At 43.1% G+C, this 11,901-nt stretch overlaps 1 protein-coding gene across 1 annotated transcript; it reads left to right on the top strand.

The window, feature by feature from the left end:
* The first annotated feature begins 4,059 nt into the window (after nucleotides 1-4,059).
* On the top strand, nucleotides 4,060-11,556 carry LOC145410427 (zinc finger MYM-type protein 1-like). Its single transcript, XM_080280580.1, has 4 exons — nucleotides 4,060-4,144; nucleotides 8,818-8,897; nucleotides 9,448-10,446; nucleotides 11,314-11,556. The coding sequence occupies exons 1-4, from the start codon at nucleotides 4,060-4,062 to the stop codon at nucleotides 11,554-11,556; spliced, it is 1,407 nt and encodes a 468-aa protein (XP_080136706.1).
* Nucleotides 11,557-11,901: the final 345 nt, after the last annotated feature.

The following is an 11,901-nucleotide window of genomic DNA, read 5'->3' as shown; positions in this document are numbered from 1 at the left end:
TGTGTTGAGTGGAGAAACAGACAGACAAATGTGGAAGTGAACTATAATACACTACACCACACTGCATTACACTGCTACACTCCACCACTTTACCACACTACACTACACCTCAACATACTGAACTGCACAAAGAACAGGCTACACCACACTTCACACCACAACACACTACACCACAAAACTCCCCACTTCCCTTCGCTACTTTCCACTAAACAACATCGTACCAAACTATTTAAACCACATCTCACCACACTAATACCGCACAGCACCACATTACTCTTTATCCGTCATTTACCACTGATAATAAATGCTCTATACACTGGTATAAAAACTGTTGTGCTGGCGATATGTACACAGCACAATCGTGGTCACCTCTGTATCTGACTGAGTATAGATTCCAGTGAGGGGAAGTTTAGTATGTTCCAATGTGCCACAGGTGTTTCACAAACCACTTCACTCAATAATTACACGCATTTAACTCTCTCCCCAAAAAACTCGCAAACGCTTACAAAAACCACACTCCTGACATGAAGAGTACTATGTCGTGTGTAATAATGTTACTTTTAAATTCAATGCTGGATGTGGCAGTGAGAGTCGTGTGTTTAAGCCTCAAATCACGACGTAAAATGCATGTTTCTAATTCTTGATGGTCATTGATGAAGTGTGTGGTTAGTACGCATGGTCAGTCTGCTTTCACAGGTATAAAGAGGTTACACACACACACACACACACACACACACACACACACACACACACACACACACATACACTAGTGGATTCTTACTAATAAAAAAAGGACTCATTTGTACACACGCACATACACTTGTGGATTCTTACTAATAATAAAAGGACTCATTTGTACATACACACACACACACACACACACACACACACACACACGCTGGTGGATTCTTGCTAATAAAAAAAAAAGACTCATTTACACACACACACACACACACACACACACACACACACACACACACACACACACACACACATACACACACACACACACACGCTGGTGGATTCTTGTTAATAAAAAAGACTCATTTATACACACACACACACACACACACACACACACACACACACACACACACACACACACACACACACACACACACACACACACACACACACACACACACACGTGTGGATTCTTACTAATTAAAAAAGGACTCATTTGTACACACACACACACACACACACACACACACACACACACACACACACACACACACGAGAGAGAGAGAGAGAGAGAGAGAGAGAGAGAGAGAGAGAGAGAGAGAGAGGGGGAGAGAGAGAGAGAGAGAGAGGGAGAGAGAGAAAGAGAGAATGAAATCAGAGGTAAAAAGGTATCAAAGCTTCCTTACGTGATTGTTGTAGTGACTTGTGATGGACGCTGTAGCAAGCTGGTGGAAAATCAGTGAGAGGATCCATTGGTCTAAAAACGCATAGGTCTGATTGCACAGCTCAAAAGATAACTGATGAGCAGAAAGAAGGGTGTTGGTTACAGGACAGAAAAGGCACTAATGAAACTAGAAGAACAATATCAGTCTGAAACGGTAGATACAGAACGATGGGTGAGGAAACTGAAGCGAAGGCAAGGGAAGAGGAACAGAAACTCTAGGGTAGCAGCTTGAAATTAAAGATTTGTGTCAGATTCTGGGACCGTAAATTTCTAACACAATGGTTAAACGTTCCAGCGATATCCCGAAAAGAGGATGAACAGGAATCTTACAGAATCTCAAGAAAATCGCTCGTGGAAGAAAGGTGATTTAAAGTTTTCTTGACTAGGATAGACTTAGGGACTTTAGAAATACAAGAAATTAAAACAACTGAACGATTTATTTTCATCTCTTTCCTCCCTCCTCTCCTATTTTTCTGCCTCATCCTGGTGTGGTGTTTTGGTACTGTGCGATGAAGTGAGTGTGGGGTGTGGGGTGAATGTGGGGTGAGGGGTGAGGTAGATGGCCTTGAAAGGGGTCATGGGCTTAACACTATCCCCTCCCCCTCCCTCCCACACTTCGCCCCTCCCCCTCCCTTCAACACTTCACCCCTCCCTTTCCCTCCCACACTTCACCCCTCCCCCTCCGTCCCACGCTTCACCCCTTCCCCTCCATCTCACACTTCACCCCTTCCCCTATCTCCCACACTTTTCCCTCCCTCCCACACATCACTCCTTTCCCTCCTCCCACACTTCATCCCTCCCCATAATTTTATCTCCCACACTTCACCCCTTACCGCTCCCCCACCATCTCACATTTCACCGCTTACTCCTCCCCCACCATCTCACACTTCACCCCTTACCCCTCCCTCACCATCTCACACTTCACCCCTTACCCCTCCATCTCACACTTCACCCCTTACCCGTCCCTCACCATCTCACACTTCACCCCTTACCCGTCCCTCACCATCTCACACTTCACCCCTTACCCCTCCATCTCACACTTCACATCCTCCTTCCTCCTCCTTCTCAGACTCCAAGGGTGGCCACGTCGGTAGGGTACTGGCCTTATGTTTGGAGGGCGATCTGTAATGGGCTCGAGTAGTCTTCTGACCGGAACTGATTTTTTTTTTTTTTTTATGGGATGTACATTCACAACTAACGAGTCCACAAGCATCAAATAATGTTCGTATCCTATACCACTGTGTTCTGTTTTATCGTATGTGCCTTGCATCAGTCCTACCATATTCCTGCCCTACATCACCTGTCTTATAGCTGTCCTTAAGCCCATCCTCGGGTGCGACGAAATACCGAATCGGCGGCCATTTACTGAATCGGCACCGAGTCGGCACTTCTAAATAAAAAATGTGGAGAGAATGGAGAATGAAAGTCTGACTAAAAGGGTGTATGTAGGTGATGTAGAGGGAGGGGGAGACCGAGGATGAGGTGGAGGGATGGAGTTGAGAGGTATATGAGGGAGGGGGGAGTGAGTTGGGGGGAGGGTAGTCAAATGATGGGTGACCGAGCGACTTGAAGGCGTTTTGTCTGTGGCCACCCTTCGCGGGATTAGGGCGTCGGGTTATAGATTGATAGATTATCATTTTTATGACCACATAGGTTCATACAGATGATGCAAAATACAAAGAAGAATTACTAACACAGACTTTTGTAGGGAGCTACAAGAAGAATTAAATAAACTTCATGAATGGAGTAGTACATGGCAAATGGAATTCAATGTGGACAAGTGTCATGTAATCAAGTTTAGTAAAAGTGGAAAAAGACCTGATTGGGATTATAAGTTAGGAAATAAAACCCTATATACATCAGAAAGAGAGAAAGACCTAGGTGTGATTATCAATAACAGACTATCTCCGGCTGACCACATCAGCGAGAAGGTACGGAACATGTATACACTGCTTGCAAATATGAGAATAGCATTCACATACATAAATGAAGACATGCTAAGAAGGATAATAACATCATTCATTAGACCAACCCTGGAATATGCATCAGTAGTCTGGAGTCCTCATCTCAAAAAGCACATGGACAAGATTGAAAAAGTTCAAAGGGCGGCTACAAGATGGATACCAAGCTTAAGGGACCTAAGCTACGAAGAAAGACTAAATAAACTGAATCTACCAACACTACAGGAGAGAAGGAAAAGAGGTGACATGATAATGCTATATAAGTGCATATCAGGAAAGGAGAAAATAGACATAAATGATTACTTAACATATGGAGAAGCAGGGCCGGTCCTTCCTATACGTTCACTACGCTCAGTGCGTAGGGCCTCCGATCACTGGTGGGGCCTCCCGTCCTCAGGAAGTGTATTTAAAAAAAAAATTCAGACAAAAAATTAAAAAATAAAAGTACGTCGAGAATGCTGCTTATATCGACTAATTGATTCCACGTGCATGGACATTGTATAAACAATAATAACTGAATAATTGCAGGCAAAAACTGGGCTACATTAGTTTTTTAGAGTAACAAAAAACAGTGGTAACTACAAATTTGTTTAGTGGGATTTAACATTAAATTCTGATGGCAATACCTAGTGCTGCACTGCAGGAAATCAGCTGAGTCGCTGTTGCCGACTGTTGCCCTCAGTCAGCAACATGACGTCCAAACGTAAACATCTCTCAGGTTCACAAAAACGAACAAAGAAAAGACTACAAGAGGAAGCTCATGCTAACAGTAAAGGTCAGTAATTTATGTTACGTTGCCACTCATCATGCGATTGTAGGCTACTGTTTTTAGAATATCGTAAGTGACGAAACTGGCTAAACTTTATTGTTAATGTTCCTGACAGGTCACAGATGGGCCATAATATAAAAACCCAGAGTTCAGGTGGTCCAAAGGCGACGTTCAGTTGTCAGACGTTCCTGAGCATCAGTCATACTTACTATAAAAAATCTGGACCGTCAGTCTTGGCAAAACCCAGTTCTGGTATTTGAATGCCACGACAGATGCTAGATTAGGAGGGAGTGTGCTGCATGAGCACTAAAAGAACACAATATTTTAATGTTTCTTCTGTTTAATAAACGAAACACTTCCCTAACCCATTCTAAACTGTTATTTTTATGTAGGAAATAAGTATATTTGCGCTAGAATTGATAACAAATGATGGCAGAATGCATAAAGACCATGCATTTACAAGCAAAATACAATGTACTGTATAGATCAGGCAGGAATGATGATTTAGCCTCGTTTTGCAGTTATCTGCATGAAATAATTACTGAGATTATCCAGGTGTGAATTCATATGAGCAAAGAGAATGTATTATTGCATACCTCGTATACTTGCATATTGTTTCCGGCCAGCTCACCAGTCATGAATTATACAGCAGTTTATCCAGGCTATGTGCACCTCTACTCATGCAGCAGTAGACTAGATCATGTGTTCCTAAATTTATATTGCAAGATGTAAATACAGTTATTGGAGACTTTATATTTAGCATGGACACTAATTTACTTTTTACAAAGCTGGTTGAATGGTCACAGTCATTGCAGCACCTGCACAAGAGGGATGCAGTAACACCTCCTCCATTTTTTTCAGCAGTTTCTTTCCACACCTGTCATCCAGCCATGACCAACAGACCATATTGGAAAACATAGGTTATCAGATGTGTGTACTAGAACAGTTGTTCATTCAGTGTCTATATATCTAGCTATATTCTTTTTCCCCTAGGCTATATTATTGTCACCTTCCCTGTTTCAGCAATTGCCATAAAATATCCTGTTTAGCTCAGTAATTAGACTAGCTACTCTGATATTCACATTCATTATTACCTTTCCCTTCAAGCAGTATGCAATGATTTCCTAAGTTATATGGTACAGCATTTCTTTTTCTGTCCCAGTCTTCTAGATAAGCTTTCCTCTTTTCCCATAAATCATTCCACCTCTATAGTAATTTCTTCCAGTTCTGTTTTATACATTTTCAGAATGTTTACTGTTCTGTTTTCTTAGGTTTCTCCTAAACTGGTCATATGCTTGATGTTTGTCTCCTCACTAAATATTTATCTCATTGCTTCCTGTTTCAGTCATTGCTTAACTGCACCTTTCATGCTTTTGTATAACCGTTCCACCCTAACCAGTATTCTGTGTCTTTCCTACACCCATCTACTTCTCCATTACAGTAACTGCCATTTCTATCTAATTAAGTACCTTTTATATTATATATTCATGGTACAGGCCATTTCCTTAGGCCTGTAGTTATCTACAAGAAAAGCTCTTGGGATGGAAAGATGCCTAAGGATGTTTTTTTTTTTTTCTCATGAAATAATCTGCATTTACCAGCAAATTTTGCTTTAAGGCCAACACACCTGTGCTCAAATCCGAGTGCTTGACTGAAACAGGTAAATATCTCAGCCAGCATCCTAATCAACCAATTCACTCATTTCTGGTAACCTTATTTTAGGCTAACAACATCAGCTTATCAATTTATTTTGGTGCAAAAACGAAGCACATTTTTCAATAAAGAACTTCAGTGACTGCACATACTTGTTGGCACTGACGAAAAAATTTTCTGTTTTATCACCAGTTTCTGTAACAATTGTAAAAGCAAACACTAAAGCTAGTGAAAAATACAAACCTAACCATTTACCAACAGTGACGCAACTCTGATGTGTTATATCTGCCTTGTAATATAATATTATATATAAACTTCATACACGTCATTTATTTCATGATTTTTCATAGGCAAGAATTGTAACAAGGATGTTGTTGGGTTAGAGGGAGAAGCTTACTGGCTTGCCCTCAAATGTGCTAACAACAGCACTGAGCTGGCTAACACACAAACTTTCAAACAGTTGCCGTTTCAAAATCTACTAAGAAGGTACACAGGTAGTCTGAAATAAACTAGGAAGCATAATTTAATGTCTTAACTCCAATTTTACTCGCCACGATGCCACCTTGGAAGTTCTTGTTTACTCGTATTCGTTAACGGAAACGTTTAGTCTTGTAAAATTTTATGAACAGCCTTGTATTTCTAATATATTTTAGCCTGCTAAAGAAAATTTTCTTCTGGAATTATTCACTGTTTTTAAATGGAAAAACCGTTATCGTAGTTATGAATATTTAAATTTGTTACACGAAAGGGAGGGGGAGGTCTCCGGTTGTGTTTATCCTACTGTCACATTCCAGTACTATACTATTTTACACCATAAACAGGTGACGATCGCCTGGCGTGAACAGCAAATTTATTATGGTACGAAAACGGGAACGTCAGATGCTCACTTTCGTCCATTATGGCGTTAAGTTTTTTTTTCATAGGCCTTAGTGGCACCGCATAGGGATCGGCAATTGGGTAAATCACTCTGTCGGGGGTAATTTAAAGTTTTCGGTGGGTAACGATACTCATCCATTTACAATAGTAAGAACGCAACGTTACAAATTATATGTTTAAGAAATTACTGCTATATCCAAGTCACTAATTGCATCACATGTAGCCTAGTCACCCCTTTGGCCTCCCTCATCCCTCGCCTCCTCTCTTCCAGACAAAGCGATGCCATTCAACGCTCCCGTGGCTGTCCCCTCTTCATGCGAAACTATATATTACTTAAAAATTCGTTAATTCACTTATACATGTGTTTATGGTGTGGCAAGTGTATTGACCTCAGTATTTCACAACAAAAAGTATTTTTGTATAGTTTGAAGCATTAGGTGAAAACTAATATTCTATTATGAGGATATTACTCAAGTGAAAATAAATCCATTATTTTAATAAAGTGTATTAATTATCAAAATTAGTGTAAACGAAAACTTCAAAATGTGTTGTGCACTATACTTCCCATACTTTGATAGTACATTGAGAAATGTGGTATTATGCATATAAATTTAAAACTGGCTTACTTTTAGGCTTATATATCCAATTTATATTCTGCACTGCTTCAAAAATAAAATCGTGTACTGAACTTCTGAAGAGCCACGCCAGGGGTTATCAGTGTTTCATTTCGCCCAGGGTCATTACTGAAATTTCTTCGTACCAACCAGACGGAAGCAGCTACTCCCGAAACAGACTTTTTGACCCCAGGCAGCCCTACTGCAGCCCCTTCGACCCCAACCAGCACTTTTGCAGCTCCCTCGACCCCAGCTAGCACTACTGCAACACCCTCGACCCCAGTTAGCACTACTGCAACACCCTCGACCCCAGTTAGCACTACTGCAACACCCTCGACCCCAGCCAACACTACTGCAACACCCTCGACCCCAGTTAGCACTACTGCAACACCCTCGACCCCAGCCAACACTACTGCAACACCCTCGACCCCAGCCAGCACTACTGCAACACCCTCGACCCCAGTTAGCACTACTGCAACACCCTCGACCCCAGTTAGCACTACTGCAACACCCTCGACCCCAGTTAGCACTACTGCAACACCCTCGACCCCAGTTAGCACTACTGCAACACCCTCGACCCCAGTTAGCACTACTGCAACACCCTCGACCCCAGTTAGCACTACTGCAACACCCTCGACCCCAGTTAGCACTACTGCAACACCCTCGACCCCAGTTAGCACTACTGCAACACCCTCGACCCCAGTTAGCACTACTGCAACACCCTCGACCCCAGTTAGCACTACTGCAACACCCTCGACCCCAGTTAGCACTACTGCAACACCCTCGACCCCAGTTAGCACTACTGCAACACCCTCGACCCCAGCCAACACTACTGCAACACCCTCGACCCTAGCCAACACTGCTGCAACACCCTCGACCCCAGCCAACACTACTGCAACACCCTCGACCCCAGCCAACACTACTGCAACACCCTCGACCCCAGCCAACACTACTGCAACACCCTCGACCCCAGCCAACACTACTGCAACACCCTCGACCCCAGCCAACACTACTGCAACACCCTCGACCCCAGCCAACACTACTGCAACACCCTCGACCCCAGCCAACACTACTGCAACACCCTCGACCCTAGCCAACACTACTGCAACACCCTCGACCCCAGCCAACACTACTGCAACACCCTCGACCCCAGCCAACACTACTGCAACACCCTCGACCCCAGCCAACACTACTGCAACACCCTCGACCCCAGCCAACACTACTGCAACACCCTCGACCCCAGCCAACACTACTGCAACACCCTCGACCCCAGCCAGCACTTCTGCAACACCCTCGACCCCAGCCAACACTACTGCAACACCCTCGACCCCAGCCAGCACTTCTGCAGTTCCCTTGACCCCGCCACCACCTGTGCAGCCCCCTCGACCCCAACCAGCACTATTGCAGCTTCCTCGACCCCAGCCAGTACTACTGCAGTTCCCTTGACCCCATCCAGCACTACTGCAGTTCACTCGACCACAGCCACCATTTCTACAGCACCCTCAGTTTCAACAATTTGCATTGCCTCTCCGGCAGTATCAGCAGAGAAGACAGCACCACCAACTGATCCAGGATTTTGGCTATCTCCCATTACAGACAGCTTCAGGACTGAGATGGTACGCAGAGGACCATTTATTGCTAAGAGAAAATTACAAATATCCAAAAAATAAAGGTGGAAGAGCATTTCACGATGGTCTGTTATTAAGAAAAATGCCTAATGGTGAGAAAATTCCAAGAAGCTGGCTCATGAATTCAGAATATACAAATTCCGTATTTTGTTTTTGCTGCAAGTTGTTTCAGACTAAAAATATGAAATTCATAGAAGGAGGTGTAAATGACTGGTCAAACATTAATGCACTGATTCTCAGTCATGAGTGCAGTCCAGACCACTTAAAATCCATGGTGATCTGGAAAGAGCTGCAACTGAGGTTGAAATTGGGCAAGCAAGAGATGTCAATGATGGAGGTAGAAAGAAAGAGGTGGCGGAATATTGCTCACACGCTTAGTGTGCATCATTCAGTCACTTGCAGAGAAAAATCTAGGTTTTAGAGGATCCTCTGACAAGCTGTATGAGCCAAATAACGGGAATTTCCTCAAAGAAATGGAACTGTTAGCCAAATTTGACCCAGTCATGGATCAACATCTAGCAAGAATTACAAATAACAGCACACACATTATCTAGGCAAGCATATCCAGAACGAGCTGATCCAGATAAGCAACAAATTGATGGAGGACATTGTTATAAAAATCCGCCAGTCAAAATATTTCACCCTCATACTCGATTGCAACCCAGATATTAGCCACCAGGAGCAAATGTCCATCATTGTTAGGACTTTGAATCTGGAGAACACGCCAGAAATCCAGGAGCATTTCCTTGGGTTTGTGGTAGTGGAGGAGACAACCGGATTAAACTTGTCTACTGTGATACTGGAAAAACTGAAGGAGCTTGATATACCCTTTCAAGATTGCAGGGGTCAAGCTTACGATAATGGAGCAAATATGAAGGGGAAAAGACAAGGTGTTCAAGCTCGACTTCTTCAGAAAAAACCCAGGGCAGTGTATGTTCCATGTGGGGCACATACACTGAACTTGGTAATTGCAGATGCAGCAAAAGTATCAAGGGATGCTATTGGATTTTTTGGGCATCTCCAGAAATTGTTTACTTTCTTTTCAGCTGCCACACAAAGATGGACTGTTCTCAGAAAACATGTACATCTCATAGTAAAGTCTCGGAGTGACACCAGATGGGAGAGTAGATTGCAAAGCATCCATGCAGTCAGACACCAGGCAACTCGGATCAGAGATGCCCTTGTAGAGGCTCGAGAGAATGTGTCTGATCCTGTTGCCAAAGTGGAAGCCCAGGCTTTAGCAGAGGAGGTTGGATCCTACCGCTTCTTGATTTGTTCTGTTGTCTGGTGTGATATTTTAACTATTGTCAACCAGGTCAACAAACTGCTTCAGTCAGCTTCCATGCAATTAGATGTTGCAATTGATCTGATAAATAAAGCCAAGACCTCCCTTGCACTCTACAGAGAATCTGGTTTTGCTGGAGCACAAACCACTGCCAAAGAGTTGTGTGAAGATATGAATGTTGAGCCACAACTGAAACAAAAACTGATCAGGAGCACAAAAAGGCATTTTGCTTATGAAGGTGCAGATGAGCCAGTTGGCGATGCTCTCAAGAATCTTGAGATTTCATTTTTTAACCCGTGCCGTCCCGAGGACGTACTTCCACGTCCTCACGTTTTGTCACAGCTAATCCCGAGGACGTACTTCAACGTCCTGCAATTGCAAGGTTCATAATTTCCACAATTTTCAATTTTCGCGAGTCATTTTTGGTACGTATACACGGGACACCTGCCTCAACAAGATGCCAGGCAGAGACAATGCCTTACCCAGCATGACCTCCTCCCCCCCCCTGCATGCCCTTTTCTCAGCAATTCACCTGTTATCAGTGACCTGGCCAGTATAGCCATGTCATGCCACGGTACGTAATTGAGGGCCAGTGATTCCCCAATCAATGACAATGTGGAGGACAAACTTTACATAGCTTTAGAGGAAGAAACAGTTAGAAATGATGATCAGGTAATGTGGCAAAAAAAGGTCAGGTATTAGCAAGTGAAACAATGCTTATAATGCCTATATTACTGCTTGAAAACCAATATACTTTTGTACTACATATAAATTCGTAACAGTAGATAAATAAATACCGTTTATGAGTGGTGTGAAATAGTTATCCTCCCATAGAACTCGTTTTCTTTGGCGCCAGCCTGATAGAAAACCCAGTAAGGTAAGGAGGCTCTCCTACCTGTAATGAGTATTTTAAACCTCAGGTGAGCGATTTCTCTATGAATTTTCGATGTTTCTCACCAAAAGCGAAAGTTTTAGCAAAAAAAAAAAAAGGTCAAAAATTGCCCGGGATTGGGGGGTACCAGTGGTCAAAAAGTGGCCGGGACTGGGCGGGTTAATGTGGTAGTGGACTCGGCTTTAGGTTCATTAGAAGTGAGATTCCATTCCCTCAATGAGGTGCAGGAGAAATTTGGAGTGCTGCTGAAGTTCAATAATATAGAGAAAATTTCTCATGAATCACTGAAAAGTCAGTGTGCAAAAGTAGAGACGACTTTGAGCTGCAATGGTGAATCAGATATAAATAGACTTGAACTGGCACAAGAAATTCAGAACCTTCTTTCAGTACCACTCCAGACAACAGCACTGGAGATGCTGTCTTTAATCCACGAAAAACAACTGGAAGAATGTACCCCAACCTGTGGATAGCACTTAGGGTAGCTGTGACACTTCCAGTTACTGTAGCCTCCGCGGAAAGAGGTTTCTCCAAATTGAAGCTAATCAAGACCTACTTGCGTTCAACGATGAGTCAAGAACGCCTGAGTGGACTTGCTGTCATTAGCATCAACAGAGAGCTTGGGAAGCATCTCAGCTATGATGATGTACAGTAATAGACGACTTCGCCTCAAGAAAGTGCATGAGGGTGAAAGTGTAAATTAATTGCTAATATTCATTCATTCATTCATTCATTGCCAGACGCCATGTATCCCAAACGGGGTGGCCAAGGGCTTAGAGTTAATTGTTTTACAGGGAGGGGCACTAATCCTCCACCAA

Source organism: Coenobita brevimanus, chromosome 85 (assembly GCF_032717465.1).
Source record: "Coenobita brevimanus isolate Jiangsu-jjx chromosome 85, ASM3271746v2, whole genome shotgun sequence".
Classification (NCBI taxonomy): Eukaryota; Metazoa; Arthropoda; class Malacostraca; order Decapoda; family Coenobitidae; genus Coenobita; species Coenobita brevimanus.
This window is presented reverse-complemented; position numbering and strand designations above follow the sequence as displayed.